Source organism: Natrix helvetica, assembly GCF_964273705.1.
Source record: "Natrix helvetica genome assembly, chromosome: 6".
NCBI classification, from domain to species: Eukaryota; Metazoa; Chordata; class Lepidosauria; order Squamata; family Natricidae; genus Natrix; species Natrix helvetica.
Genome location: NC_138553.1, coordinates 64,704,661 through 64,721,417, shown reverse-complemented (window position 1 = coordinate 64,721,417; position 16,757 = coordinate 64,704,661). Strand labels below are relative to the sequence as shown.

The following is a 16,757-nucleotide window of genomic DNA, read 5'->3' as shown; positions in this document are numbered from 1 at the left end:
TATCCCCTTCTCTCCCTCAGGCTGGCCCCATTGATCCTATCTTATCTCCTTCTCTCCCTCAGGCTAGCCCCACAGAGCCCTCTCCTATCTTATCCCCTTCTCTCCCTCAGGCTGGCCCCATTGATCCTATCCTATCTCCTTCTCTCCCTCAGGCTTGCCCCACAGAGCCCTCTCCTATCTTATCCCCTTCTCTCCCTCAGTCTAACTCCTTAGCATCATAGTGTTTTTCAGGTGGGGAGGGGAAGTAGAATGTCTAAACTCCCAGCCCGCAAGCGGATGAATCACGCGCTGGCCACACTCATGACCAAGTGGCAGTTGGAACAGAGTTCTTTTCAGGTGGGGAGGGGGAGCAGAATGTGTAGCTCCTTAGCATCAGAGTGTGTTAATAATAATATAAGAAATACTAATGATCTGATGATCATTTTGAAAAATAATTTCTTAGCGAGCACTAGAAGCCAAGAGGAACATATATGCCACATTTAAAGTTTGTAGGCTTTATAGTTCTGGAGATTTTGTGATGATGCATGAGTGGTATTTTGCATGTGTGTGTGTGTGTGTGTGTGTGTCTGTCTGTCTGTCTGTCTGTCTGTCTGTCTGTATACATACATTATAAGTTTATAAGAGGAAGTTATAATATTGTTCAAAAAGGTATAAACTTTAGATTCAAGATATGTTATTTCCAACATGCTTCATGTTTGTATGTGTCTTGTCTGAGACAAGAAACAGCAAATATATTCTTGTTCATTATGTAACCTAAGTTTTAGTTCTTAATTAATAACAATAAAGATGATATATGTGGCATGTATTGTATTACCTGTATGTATTGCTAACATCTTGCTTGGAGTCACAAATGTACTGTATATCAAGTTCACACCTGCATCCTAAAAATGGGCTCTCTGCCCAAAAGCTGGTGTGAAAGAGCAATCAGGAAGATCTTTTATGTAATAAAAGATGGGTAATACTGCATAAGTAGAGCAATTTTGACATTTTAGGATGTTCAAGCAATTTCTTCGGATTTCAATCTATTCTGCATATTGAAAAGTTGGATTAGGAAACATTTCAGAATGCCTGGTTGTATGATTTACAGAGTTGAGGTTGGGAGATTCTGGAACCTATAAGATTGCACTTATATAAGTCCACCATGTATTTCTTAATATACAAACACATTATTTTTTAACAGTTTAATAAACTATACACCCCTCAGCTACAATATTAATACTGCAAAGCTGACTTTATAGCATGCTCTCTTTTTTTGCTAAAACAACAAACAAAAAACCCACCTGGGTTTGGTGTAGGAGAGTTTCTGGAGTCCCATGATATTTGGGAATACAGGGCAGGTACTGATCCTAAGGTGGAGCAAACCAGATTGGGAGATTCTTTAAAATGTTTTTTGTATACAGAGAAAATTAATGTGTGATCAGTGACTTTAAATCTGTTTAGCTACTCTGGGTATCGTAATACTGACTTACAGTGTCTCATCTATACAGGTGAAACTCAAAAAATTAGAATATCGTGCAAAAGTTCATTTATTTCAGTAATGCAACTTAAAAAATGAAACTAATATATGAGATAGACTCATTACATGCAAAACAAGATAGTTCAAGCCGTGGTTTGTCATAATTTTGATGATTATGGCTTACAGCTCATGAAAACCCCAAATCCACCATCTCAGAAAATTTGAATATTACATGCAATCAATAAAACAAGGATTGTACATAGAACAATATCGGACCTCTGAAAAGTATAAGCATGCATATGTACTCAGTACTTGGTTTGGGCCCCTTTTGCAGCAATTACTGTCTCAATGCGGCATGGCATGGAAGCTATCAGCCTGTGGCACTGCTGAGGTGTTATGGAAGACCAGGATGCTTCAATAGCGGCCTTCAGCTCTTCTGCATTGTTCGGTCTTATGTCTCTCATCTTTCTCTTGGCAATGCCCCAATCAAGCACAGTAATCCCACGGTCACTGAACCAGGTTTTGGTGCTTTTGGCAGTGTGGGCAGGTGCCAAGTCCTGCTGGAAAATGAAGTCAGCATCTCCATAAAGCTCATCTGCGGAAGAAAGCATGAAGTGCTCCAAAATCTCCTGGTAGACGGTAGCGTTGACCCTGGACTTAATGAAGCACAGTGGACCAACATCAGCAGATGACATGGCTCCCCAAATCAACACAGACTGTGGAAACTTCACACTGGACTTCAAGCATCTTGCAGTGTGTACCTCTCCATTCTTCCTCCATACTCTGGGTCTTTGGTTTCCAAATGAGATGCAAAAGTTGCTCTCATCAGAAAAGAGGACTTTGGACCACTGAGCAACAGACCAGGTCTGTTTTTCTTTAGCCCAGGTAAGATGCTTCTGACGTTATTTGTTCTTCAGAAGCGGCTTGATAAGAGGAATAGGACACTTGAAGCCCATGTCCAGGATCCGTCTGTGTGTGGTGGCTCTTGATGCACTGACTCCAGCCTCAGTCCACTCCTTGTGAAAGTCCCCAACATTTTTGAATGGCCTTTTCCTGACAATCCTCTCCAGGCTGCGGTCATCCCTGCTGCTTGTGCACCTTTTTCTTCCACACTTTCCCCTTCCACATAACTTTCCATTAATGTGCTTTGATACAGCACTTTTGGAACATCCAACTTCTTTTGCAGTTACCTTTTGAGGTTTTCCCTCCTTATGGAAGGTATCAATGATGGTTTTCTGCACAACTGTCAGGTCAGCAGTCTTTCCCATGATTGTGATTCCTATTGAACCAGACTGAGAGACCAGTTAAAGGCTCAGGAACCCTTTGCAGGTGTTATGGCTTAATTAGCTGATTAGAGTGGGACACTTTGAGCCTAGAATATTGCACCTTTTCACAATATTCTAATTTTCTGAGATTGTGGATTTGGGGTTTTCATGAGCTATAAGCCATAATCATCACAATTGTAACACATCATGGCTTGAACTACCTTGCTTTGCATGTAATGAGTCTATCTCACATATTACCTTTTAAGTTGCATTACTGAAATAAATGAACTTTTGCACAATATTCTAATTTTTTGAGTTTCACCTGTATATATAAAAGACAAATACTACTTACTCATCACAAAATCTCCAGAATTGTAAATCCTACAAACATGAAATTTGGCACATAGGTCCCTCTTGGCTTCTAGGTGCTCGCTAAGAAAGGATTTTTCGAAATGACTGTCCGATCATTAGTATTTCTTATATAGTTTTATATTAACACGCTCTGATGCTAAGGATTCTACTCCCCCGCCCCACCTGAAAAGAACTTTGTTCCAACTGCCGGATGCCTTATATTTACACACTCTGATGCTACCCCTTCGCTAAACTGGGAGTGGGTGTGGCCAGTGCGTGACTCATCTGTCTGCAGGCTGGGAGTTTAGACATTCTGCTCCCTCTCCCCATCTGAACAAAACTCTATTCCAATCAAGCCCAATCACATAGTTTCATAGCGAAGCATGGGTATCCAGCTATAATATATATATATAAAAGATTTGGGTTATCATGCATGCACAAGAAAACAAATTAATAGAACTTTAATTATGCTGAAGCAACAATATTTTGTTTCTGATTCTGTCAAGTGCTTGCTAGCTCTAATTGAAAGATGTAGAATTTTATTTACTTAGGCAAAAATCTATTGCATCAATTTTCAAAATCGGTTTTGGCTTCAGTCCATCAGTTCCAATTATCTGCACTTCATTTAATTATATAACTAAACCCACTAAGAATCTGCCAAATTCATATTTATGAAATTCTATTTTTCTTTTTTAATGCTTATATAATTTGAAAAATAGGAGTTTCTTAATAGTGTACAGACTTCTGTTTCTAGTAACAAACAGTTCCTGTGCATTCAAGCTTCCTACAGATGTATAGAGCTGTGGGAATAGAACCGCTAAAGATTTTTTAAAAAGAACACAGCACAGCCAGCTTTGTTCCTTGCTTTCCCCAATAGTTTACAACAGGAGGGGGCCAAGACATTTGGAAGACAGCTCCAAGGTACTAATCTGCCCTGGCTGATGCTTATTAAACAGGCCAAGACAGGTTAGAGAGAATATCGCCGTAAGCTAGGACTTGAAATCTCCTAATATCCACCCACCCATGTTCATTCCATCTCTTGCATTTACATAGGAAGTAAGGAGTAACCCAAGGCTGAAGATTTAGTCATACTGAAAAGGAGCTTTTAAAAGATAGGAGTATTGCCATGGTTGCTTTTCTAAAAAAAAAAATTAAATCAGGAGAGAGTTACTTTTTTCACAGTTTATTATGGTTCTTCTATATGCATTTCTCTCTCCTCCGCTATGTAGAATCCACAGTGTGGGTGGATTACAGATCTAAAGTATAGGAGTTTATAACTCAAGTGCAGGTGATGTTAAGGCTCTTTAACTTACTAACTAGGTGGACTTACTAACTAACAATATTGTGGCTATAACTGCACAAAGCCTGGGCCCTGTATTATCTGTAACCACAAACAAGTCCTTTGTCAGTCCCTGGTTTGAAATACTCAATGCAATATGTTGTTTTCCTTCCGGTTATTTGATTAAATGCTATAAATGTTATTCATCAATGCTGTTTTTTTTATTGTTATTGTACTTATTAATTACAAGTAATTTATTATTCCTGTCTGCATGAAAGTAGCATTTATTCTCAAGCAATATCTATAGAAGTGTGAAAAAAGCCTTAAATTTATTAAATCCAATCTATTAAATCTAAAACTATTAAATCCAAAGTCTCAAATTACCTAGCTTCATTAAGCAATCCAAGCTACAGGACTTGAATAGTCATTATTATGCTAGGTTTGTACCTAGTTTTTGTGCACAGCTGTGCATCTCCTGTTATGAAAAAAAATGTGAAAATTGGTTTACGTGAATGAAGATCATGCCACTGAGATTCTAACAGGTGCTAAACAGTCAGATTCCAAAAACCTTTTTTGAAGACAAAGCAAAGTGAACATCAGGTTTAAGTCGGCTGCATGAAATTAATGGTCTCTCTATATTTTATTTTCCCAGTCTTCCCCATTTCCTGTATCTGACTGCAAACCTAAAGGTCTATTTATTTATATTATTTTCATGTATTTGTTGCCCACCCAAGCATGATTGCCAGAAAATCTGTAAAAACTTCAGTGCTGGAATATGGAATCTATAAGAGTAGATTGATTATTTCGGAAAAGTGTTTATGGCTTCCATATTTCAAGAATTTGGACAAACCTGATACATTTTGGAAAATGTTTTATTCACTTCTATCAATAGATTAGCATTATTAAACTGTTATTATATGATGATACTGGTTTTAGCTGCATTCTGTTAAATCTATTAATGTATAAGTGAATTAGTCTTTTCCCCAAATGTATTATGTTCATTAACAAATTGTTCAAAATGACAATTTTACAATAAATCACTGGATTTCATAATTGTTTATAAGAATGTATCAAAAAACTTTTTAGTAATTGCTGATTTCTTAGAATAATTATTAATCTTTAATTAACTAAAATGAAATGCTAAATATGTAAACGCAACAACTGAGCCTCCATTAAACTTCTATCACTGTACTTTATTCATGTGTTGCCCTTGTTTTATAATCATTGGTTCAATTTTTTTCTCCAGTGTGCAGAACCAAAGAGATGGAAAGCATTTGATGGCAGAACCACAGAAATGGATACGCAATTCACACTGCGGGCCAGGGAATTACTTGGAATCTATCGCAGCATTAGTATGAAAGATCTTCCCCAGGATGAGCGGTTAGATGTGCTGTTAACTCTGAAACATACGGTGAAGGTATGTTTCTCCTAGGCTTTAAAAAAACACACACACACACACTGATGTCACACATCAACAGTATTTAGTGATTCATACGTCAGACTAAATCTGGGGAGATTGAGGTTCAGCCATCTCATCATCTTTGGAAGCTTATTGTGTATATCAAGCGAGCAATTCTCCTCTACCACATGGGTTGTTGTTATAGAGAAAATTGGACAGGAGGTACTGTGTAATGTTGCCTTGAGCCCTTAGAAATAAATATTTGATGTTCTCCATTTGTTTCTAAGGGCTCTATTCCTTATTATTGTACAGGTAACACCTCTACTTTGCTAACTGCCATGGTTCCCAGTAAGCTCCCAGATGCAATTCAAGATACTGTTTACCACCTTTATGGACCAGATTTTCAATATTTGCAGGATCATCTGTGTCTGGTGGTTTCTGGCCATCCCACACATTGCAATAGAATGGGCACATTCCTGGCAGGACCGAGGAAGCATGCCAATAGTGGGTTGCAGGCGGTACGCCCTGGTATGGGCATACCGGAGCCTGCCCGGAGCAATGGGTACTGTTCCGGTATGGTGCTCCATGGGGCCCACCTGCCCGCTCGAGCTCCTTACCTGTCCTTTAAAACCTTCAGCGCTTCTGTGCAAGTGCATGGTGTGTACAGCACCTGCGCAATGCTCCGCCGAGCAGCTGGAGCATCATGGATGCTTGTGGAAGAGTCGCTGGCAGGTACGAACCATGTGTGCACCGCTTGAGGAACCCACCAGTGAAGCATGCCTTTCCAATAGTGATCACTGCTTTCTGGAATGGTCTCTCCCCTAAGATTTGCCTGTCTCCAATCGGGTTGGCCTTCAGGAAGGCTTTGAAGAGGTGGATGTTTTTTCAGCATGGAGCTAGAATATTCTGGGAGGTGGAGTATATTGTTGCCATGCCCCTATTGTATAATTTTTGTTTTCCTTAATGGTGTTTTTGTTATTGGCATTTGAAGTGCTATGATTTATTTATGATTGTATGCCACCAGGAATCACATTTTCCTTGACATTCTCTCATCTGGATTGGGTTCCCTCTCTTGCTATTTTCACTGAATAAAAAAAAAACCTCCAAAAATTCTTTATTCATTTCAAGGAAGATGTTTTACATGTAGCTTACTATAAAACTGTTTAGATAATCAAGTGCTTAAAGATCACAACTAATGGCTGAGGAAAGTACTGTATTCACATTCCTAAAAGCAAAGGGTTTCTGAAATATTGAACGGTATCTGACATTTTGACTGTTCGTTGACCCTTTGTCAGTTGTTGTTTTCAAAGCCATTCTCTGAATACTTTAGATGCCCTGCGGCCTGTAAACTATTATAACTGGCAGACCATATTAAGAATTACAGTCAGTATAAGGAACTGTGTGCCTATGGTTTGCTAATCACTTTGTTCATTTTTTTCAGGAACATGAATGTAAACTCACACAAGAAATAGTAGAATTAATTGATAGAGAAGCAGACCTCATGATGAGGGCAGTGAAAGAAAGTAATTTACAAGGACTTCGACAAAGAATCTGTACATTATTTCTTCAGTATATTAAAACACCACTTTTTAATCCAGAGGTTGCAAGGCTTCTCAAGGTATTTTCCACCTCTGTTACATATATATGTAATACAATGTGGAGCTAAATGAAATTCCTTTTCTGTTTAAATAATCCATTAGCTGTCCAACTGATGGATAACTCTCATCTATATTCCTTATAGAGCCACCTTGAAGACTATCCTAAAATTCAGCTGGTCCACAGTATAGTGGCTCATAGAGTTCCTGACTATTCTTGATACTTCCATGTTACAATTACATGGATGTTGTAGGGGCTCCATTGGTTACTTGTGTGTTTGTGAGTGCAATTCAAGGTAGTGGTCACTAAAGTCCTATATGGCTCAGGGCTTGGAGAAATCACCTTTCCCAGATACATTATGCCCACCTGGCCTGGTTAATCAGAAAGCAGATATTCATGGTACCTGTCCAGGAGCTGTGATGGGAAAGGATCTCAGGATTCTCTGTAGGGGCTCCCCTCTTATGAAGCAGCTTACCTCCCCAAGATATGGATGGCCCTGCATTTATGGTCTTCCAAAAATGGCAAAGACCTAATATTTCTGAAGCCTTTGGAAAAATATTGTGGAGCCATTGATTTCAGGTGCAATTTAATTGCATTGTTATATTGTTACAGATGCTCTAATACATAGTGCAGTATTATTGCATGTTATTATATAGCAATAGCACTTAGACTTATGTAACGCTTCATAGTATTTTAGTATTCTACTACTCTAAATGGTTTACAGAGTCAGCATACTGCCCCCAACAATCTAGGTCCTTACTTTACTAACCTTGCAAGGATGGAAGTCTGAGTCAACCTTTAGCTGGTCAGGATCAGCTGGAAGTCGGCAGAGTTAGCCTGTAATACTGCATTCTAATCATTGCGTCACCATGCTCATTATATTATATTATAAATTGCCAAGAATATGATGCTAGTTAAATAAGTATCTCAAATGGTACATTATTATTGTTGTAGAGTACAATTGATAAACTAAGAAATACATACACAAAACATAGGAGAATAGATTAGGATATTCTGTATGAAAAAACGACATTAAAGCCAGATATGATTTGTGACAGCCAGGTGGAAGATGCTATCTTCCACCTAGAAGACATGAAAGAAGGATATTTGAATACAATTCAAATAATGCTAATATAACATGGCTTTTGCCTCATGTAAGTGTGATTGAATAAAATGGACTTGCAAATAAATACGGATAGCAAGTTAAAGAATGAGAGTGCTCCAAATTTTGCTTTCAGAATCCCCAGCCAGCACAGACAATAATAAGAGAGTTGCAAATCAGTAACCTCTTCTGAGCCACAACTTTCCCATCTCTGCTATAGAATAGTGAACAGTGAAATCAAAGTCAGATCTCATTATTCTCTTGTGTTAGTAGAAACATTCCCCACTTCCCCAATTTCTTTAAGTTCTCTCCCTGATGTGATCTTGGGATTATACTATTGCAGTGCCTTATAAGAAGGCTAATGAAAGTAAAGATTCGTCTTAACCCCAGTGTAGTTATTCAACACGCTTAACATGTCATGATAGTAGAGAACAATAAAGTGAATAAACAAATAACATGCACAAATTTCATAATAAAATAATAGCATAATAAGCAATGATAGATCAGCTAATGGAAAGGTAGAATAATTTTAAAAAATATTGGGGAAAACAGGAAGTTTGAACTTCATAATAGGAGCCCATCTAATTTTTGGATTGAGTTTGATCCTGATGATGGTTGCCTTTATATAGAATGCCAGTCCTTTGAAGTAGATCAGATTAGAAAACCAATGACATGTAGTCAATACTACTTTTACTGTGAAGCTGTAGTAGTAAAATATTCACAAGTCGGAATGTGCTTCCTCCCATCCCTTTCTCAATCTTTGTATAAATTAGGGAGCGCCTTGTCTAAGATGTTTCCTCAGATTACCTTCTTGGCTCAGGCTTAGGGCCCTTCTGTGAGACTATTGCCCTGGGAATGGCTCTTCCTCCTTTCTTTAAGATTATTCCCTCTGCTGTCTACACAGAATCACTATTTGTCCTGTAACTAAGTGAATTTTGAAATAATGTCTTTAGTGATCATTTTTAGAGAGTTTTATTTGCACTATGACAAACAGATAGATTCTTCAGGAAACATTGTAAATATGTCACCCAGAGCCCATATGACATTTGTGCTTATCTGGCCTAAACACTATATCATTTTGTTCCCATAGTGCTATCCCCAGGTACTGAAGTTTATCTCCTCCTCATTCAGGTGCAACATAGGTCAAATTGCACAACTTCCAATTTGAAGTGAGCCTGGAGGCAAGCCATTTTCCATTCAGATTCCACACTTGCCTCATCTCGGGTTCTGAAACTTGCTAGTGCATTTACCTCATCTCTGCCTGAACTTGCTAGTAGGTTTCAGTGGCAACTTTAACTCTTCAGTCAGTTTCTTCTCAATATCAGAACACCTGTAAAAATAGGTGGCCTGATTTTCCTTGCTTATGTAAACAGCATACACTGAAATCTTATCTGATTTTCTCTGGGTGCAAGTAGGACACTACCTTAGCCTCCTAAGGGCTGGACACTGAAGCCTGAAAACATGATGAGGAAAACCAGCCTTGAATGGCTATCCATTCATCGCAGTATTAGTGTCATCCAATCATTGCAGTATTAGTGAAATTTATATACAGTATAAGTATATTATACCATACTCAGCTTTTATGGAAGTAGCCAGATATGGTTACTCACTACACACTACAAAGCATGGGGATAGGGGACTAATAATTTATATTTTCTTTTTCTGTGAAAGTGAATAAAATTCTCCTTTCTATTAGCATTTCCCTCTTCCCTTATTATGGAAATTTCCTTCACCTGGAAGCAGGGCACAGACTCATTGGAATTTTTGCATTCGTATTGCTACCTGAAAGGAGTACTGATTGATTTGAGGCATTTGTGTCCATTCCAAAGTCAACAGCAATGAAGACGATTGTACTACCATTGATTGTGTCTTCAAAATGCCTTGGAGGGCTGGGTAGTAGAAACATTTGCTGCCATTGGAAAATGCAATAGAGAAAAATTAAATATGGCATTTTAATTACACAGGTGTCTCCCTCCTTCATGGTTTTCAAGACAATTGCTTATTTATTGAACACCCACCCACCCCCCAGTATCCTATACCAGCACCTATATCTAAGCAGTTTCCAAAGAATGGAATGGAATTCTTTATTGGCTAAGTGTGACACACAAGGAATTTGTCTCTGGTGCAATCCAAACAACAAAGTAATAGGTCATAGATCATAAATGATTGTTACAAACATTAATCATAAGATACAAACAACAAATGATAAATCATAAAATACCAATAGAAGAAGATAGTAGGAAAGATGCAGTGGTGGGTTCCGGATCCCGGTGCAGTCGGTACGGTGCAACAGGGCCCGGCGTCCACCACATGAATGCATGTGTGCATGCACATGCTCACAGCACGCGCATGAGTACTTATCGCCTGCGACACTCCACAACGCCTCTGCGATGCTCCAGCTGCTCGGTGGAGCATCACACAGGTGCTGTATGCTCCGTGCGCGGAAGCCCCTAAGAGCTCAAATACTGGTAAGGAGCGTGGGCGGATGGGTGGGCCCTCCGGAGCACCATACCAGAACAGTACCTGGTGCTCCCAGCAGGCACCGGTACACCCGTACCAGGGCGTATCAGTCGTAACCCACCACTGGAAAGATGAGAAGATAAGAAAGATGAGAAGGACAATAGCAATACAGCCTAGCACAAGGGTAAATATATTTCAGCCTAAAACAGTACTATGGGAATTGGTGTTCAGCAGAGTGATGGCACGGAAAAGGGGAGGAAATGTCACTATATTAAAGAAATTTACACATAGAGAAATACAACCATTTTTATTTTATTCATAAGTTAGTTATGAATGCTGTCAGCTACACTATATTGCCAAAAGTATTTGCTCACCCATCCAAATAGTCAGAATCAGGTGTTCCAATGACTTCCATGGCCACAGGTGTATAAAATCAAGTACCTAAACATGCAGACTGTTTTTACAAACATTTGTGAAAAAATGGGTCGCTCTCAGGAGCTCAGTGTGGAACTGTGATAGGATGCCACCTGTGCAATAAATCCAGTCGCGAAATTTCCTTGCTCCTAAATATTCCACAGTCAACTGTCAGCTGTATTATAAGAACGTGGAAGTGTTTGGGAACGATAGCAAATCAGCCACGAAGTGATAGGCCACGTAAACTCGTCCAACTTCAGTGTATGACCTCACAAATGCGCTTCTGGAAGAATGGTCAAAAATTCCCATAAACACACCCCTGAACCTTGTGGACAGCCTTCCCAGAAGAGTTGAAGCTGTTATAGCTGCAAAGGGTGGACCGACGTCATATTGAACCCTATGGATTACGAATGGGATGTCACTTACAGTTAGTTCATATGCGAGTAAAGGCAGGTGAGCGAATATTTTTGGCAATATAGTGTATAAGTGTGAAAATCAGTTATAAATCATTTTTTTCAGTGCTATTGTAGCATTTTGATTTTATTTATGAATTGGCTATGAATACTATCATAGAAGTACAGGTAGTCCTCGACTTATGATCACAAGCAGGACTAGAATTTATGTTACTAAGCAAGGTGGTTGTTTAGTGAGTTTTGCCCAATTTTATGACTTTTCCTCCCTTGTTGTTAAGTAAATCACTCCAGCTGTTAAATGAATCATGCAATTGTTAAGTGAACCTGGCTTCCCCCATTAGCTTTGCTTATTGGAAGCTAGCTGGGAAGGTTGCAAATGGCAATCACATGACCTGGGATGCTGCAATCATTGTAAATACCTGTCAGTGGTTAAGTGCCCAACGTTTGATCATGTGAATCATACATCGGAAAGCTGTTACAGTTGTAAGTGTGGAGAGCAGTTGTAAGTCATTTTTTTCAGTGCCATTGTAACTTTGAACAGCTGCTAAATGAATGGCTGTAAGTCTAGGACTACCTGTAAAAGTTGAAGTAGCAAGTTGATGGGGAATGAGTATGGCAATTAGACCATTTGATATGCAAAGAGATAGACTATTTAAATACTTTCAATGCCTATGTGACAAAACTATTATGGCGTGTATGGATAATTACATTCCTCTCCAAGTGTTTGATATAAAGAATATTTATCTTTTTAAAATTTAGCTACAGATACCAAAGTTAAAATATGTTCTTAATCACTAGGTTTACTATGTTGTGCTATACCATAGTAATTGTTTGAGAGATATGGTACACTTCATAATTTATGAAAGGTGGGTAAATGAATCCATAGAGCAACTAATTTGTAAGCTTGACAATGAGATAGCAGTTAATGTAGACCATTACAACTTGGGTAGTAAGTTAACTATTAATACTTACACAATTTTTTAAAAACATCTAATTAAAATTGCAATTATGGTTAATAGGAGTGAATTTTGAAAATGCAAAGTATTACACACTAAGGATTAACATGCTTGTCTCAGTCATTGCAATCTAGAAGCCTAGTGTGTGCTCAAATCTAACACACATTCTTGTATAAGTGTAGTTTTTACAGATTTTATCAATGCAGTTCAATTTTATCTTCACATTTGCAGATTAATCCAGATCAGTTCCTCTTCTGAAAACCCTTTAGCTCATCTTCTCTTTTAGTTCAGTTTCATCCACTGAAAGCAATGATGTTAGAAACCTCTGGGCTGGGCTTATGACTCATTATGGAAAAGAAAAGAAAAACTTATAATAGTATTCTTGCAGGTACCAGCTGATCCAATGAAGCTTTATCACAACATCTATTTTTGCCTGGGTTGCAAAAAATATCTACCTTCTACTAGTTTTGCTATATCGGTTAGTTCTTGTACCATCGGCCGGTGTCGTCAGTGCTGCAAGTTGGATAATGAGGCTCGTAAGAGGGAAGCCTTTTTGAAGTACAAGCGGATGCTTCGAAATCTCAGAGAGTCTGAAATGAAATACAACGATGGTGCTAAGATTGCCTTTGTACTTCAGGTATGCAGTATATAAAAAGAAAGTACCGTATATATGAAAGAAAAAGATGTAGAAGACATAAAGACAGGGTAGGATTTGTATTGTGTCAATACAGTACAAAAGAAATAGTTTGGGGAAGAGTGTGGAGAAGGATAGAAGAATAGAAGAGGGGAGAGGAGAAGAGAAGAAGAAAAGAGAGGAGAAGGAAGGACAAGGAAGTAGAGAGGGGAAAGGAGAGAGATAACTATAAAGAATGTTATGGCACAGTTATGAAAATAATGTCTCTAGCTATGATGTACAACATTACGTATTTAAAAGAGATTATAAATGTATGATTAAGAGAATATTGGTTATAATTAGGATGTATAAAACAATGTAGACTCAAAAAGGACTAGATATAGTCAGTACACTGCCACTGCAAAACTGGAAATGTAATGTATTATAAAGAAAAATGTACAATAAAAATGCTTATAAAAAAAAGAGAGGGAGAGAGAGAAAGAGACGGCAAATAATACGCTACTGGAGTAGCGTTTTATTCCACAAATATGTTTTTGGCACAACCTGGGTTTATATCTAATAAAATATTCTCAATATGAAGTAATAGTTTGAATACAGTAATCCAGATCTTGCCTCTTATAGTTTTACTGGGCATAAAGAAATCCAGGGTGATGGAGCATTTGTAGTTCCAGAATCTCTTTCACAGGGTTTACATCAGAGCTAATGCCACTACTTTCTGTATAGAGTCATTTTAACTTCCTCATAATTGGCTTGTAATTTACCTAATTTAAACCTCAAGGCAATATGAACTTCATACTAGATAAATATTTGGGAATATTTTGAGTCATAGTGAATTTAAAGCGTATTTGGTTTTGTTTATTTTTAGAACGAAAAAGTAAATAATAAGCTGTGTTCACCAAATTAAAATTTGCTGCACAACTTTAATAATTGAAACATATTAAATACAATTTAACATCAAATGGGATTAGATGATGAAGTTCCAGAATTAAATTGCATTACTAAACAGCAATTGCACATTTAATCCACAGTTATAAACATAATTGCAAGTTGCTGCATTTTAGTAGAAAATAATGTCCTGTGCTAAAAATAATGATGTAGAATTCAAAAAGGAAATTGTATTATTTGGGAATCTCATTTTCATGTAAAAATATCTGTATCTTAGTGCAAAAAATATAAAATAATTATTAATATCGAGAAATAGCAATATATTCCCAGGTTTGCTTAATTAAGATGTGCATTGTTTTAGAAGGTACAATATGTATGAATAAGCCAGTGGTGAGTTCCTACCGGTTTGGACCGGTTTGGCCGAACCAGTAGTGGTTTGGCAGCATGGGTTGCTGGAACCGGCAGCAACCCAGGCCTGCCACGCCCCCGAACCGGTTCTCCTGGTGGTGCCATAGGTGCCACGATCTTGTTTTTGGCTTCTGCACATGCGCATAACAATTTTCATTGAACTGTACATGCGCATGCAGCGCACATCAAGCATGTATGCTGTGCACCCGAGAGCAAACTGGCAGTAGTGACTGCCAGAACCCACCTCTGGAATGAGCACTATTTATTTCACTTTCAAAACAGAAATGAATTTGTTCCAAGTGAATTTTCCACTTAAAACTCATCTAGCAAAATGAATTGCATATTTGCATAGTCTTACATTAATCCAATGCCCCTTAATCGAAGCATTATGATTGAAGACTCTTGATATAAATCACATCTTTTTACATCACATATTTTCTTCCTTTACCTTTTATCTCATACCTGAGGAGAAAATTGATCTGTTTTTGGTTTCTTTTCATTTGAAACTTGAATCACTATGAAAGCTTCAGGAAAATTTAGATTCTGTTTTGCATTGATGAGTCTTATTTCAATTTCTTGAGATGTCTCTAAAATTTGTCTATATAAGATTCAATCCAAAATATATCTGAATCTAAAGCATATTCTTGATAACAAATTTCTATTATATATGATCTGCTGGTAATGATACTTGTCTTTACAAGTACATTGCTGGATGAATGATTTATGTCCCTGGATTGAACCTATCTGGATCAATTAAGAAACGCTTTTGCTCAAATCACGTGGCTATATTTATTTTCTAGGTATCTTATCGCAACATTCATTAATGTAATTGGAGTTCAAGGCAACCTTATACTGTATGGTATGATATTTTGTAGTTGCCAAACTATATAACTATGTGATATTATTATCTCATTTGCAATACATTTTCTCATGATGATTAATAAAATCAGTCCTCTAATTAAAATATACATCATGAATAATCATATTTATTTATTTATAATTTTTAAAGCCAGTGTGACTTGCCAGCTATTTATAGCAGAAAATACACTGTCACATAATGCCACATTATTTAAGCTTTACTGATGTTACTTATATGGATTGTGTCATTTTAGATATAAAATTGCCGAGTTCCAACCTAGAAATTCAAACTTTTAGTATATTTACAAAAAAGAGAGAAATTCAGTGGTAGTTGAATATTACAAACTTTGTATTTAATTAAGTACAATTTCTATTTGTGATTTCTGGATCATTAGTTCTTTACTAACAGCATGGATTTGGGAAGTGGCTAGCAGCAAGAAAATGTTCTAACGGCAAGTTGATAATCACACAAGCTGCGAGGAAGCAGAAATAGCCATCTGTGTAAAAACCTTACCATAAACTTCTTAAAAACCTGTATTTGAGGCAATGTGTTTTTTGGAATAAATAAACTGACTGTGTGTTATCACAGCCACTTGAGGAAAGAAAGAGAAGGGAGAAATAGTTTCCTTGAGAGCATTTCAATCTGTAATTAAAATGTAGTGACTATGTGTGGCATGCAATAATAGTCATTCAAAGCAACAACTTTATAAATGTGGTAAGTTTTTAGATTAACTTTTATTCCTTCTTCCCCCTGCCCCTCTTGTTTTTATATTGCAGCTGCAAGATTTACACTACATGGTTGAACATTTCTGGGATTCCCAGTCAGCTCTTAGTGCTTGGGATGATCTGTATGATTTGGTCATGGTTAGGTGGAATAAGTGGCAGGAATGGTCTCCCTGGAACACGATTCTCCTCAAAGAAGATGAAGCTGAAGCTCATCTTAAACTAAGTGATCTTGAGAAGGTATTTATTTATTTATTTTATTCATTGTAATTTGTCAAACAAAACAAGGACTCCGCCCTGAGTCCTTTTGGAGAAGGGCGGCATATAAATCCAAACAAACAAACGAACAAACAAACAAAGACAGGAATAATTATAAAAATACAATGCCAGGGACGGTAGGCACGTTAGCGCACTTATGCACACACCCTCCACAGACCCCTTAAGTATGAAGTGAGGTCCACAGAAGTCAATTTGTGACTAAAGCTGTGAGAATTTGTAGCTGAGACAACTGAATAAGGTAGAGCATTCCAGACTTGGACAACTCTATTACAGAAATAG

General features: G+C 37.6%; 1 protein-coding gene across 2 annotated transcripts in view; it reads left to right on the top strand.

Annotated features, from left to right (window-relative positions):
• IQUB (IQ motif and ubiquitin domain containing) overlaps positions 1–16,757 on the top strand; it is a 49,453-nt gene that overhangs the window by 30,248 nt on the left and 2,448 nt on the right. For both annotated transcript variants that reach the window (XM_081957028.1, XM_081957027.1), the window contains 4 exons: positions 5,598–5,768; positions 7,192–7,368; positions 13,080–13,328; positions 16,254–16,439. In XM_081957028.1, the coding sequence (XP_081813154.1) occupies positions 5,598–5,768; positions 7,192–7,368; positions 13,080–13,328; positions 16,254–16,439 (783 nt within the window). The remainder of the gene's footprint in view (positions 1–5,597; positions 5,769–7,191; positions 7,369–13,079; positions 13,329–16,253; positions 16,440–16,757) is intronic.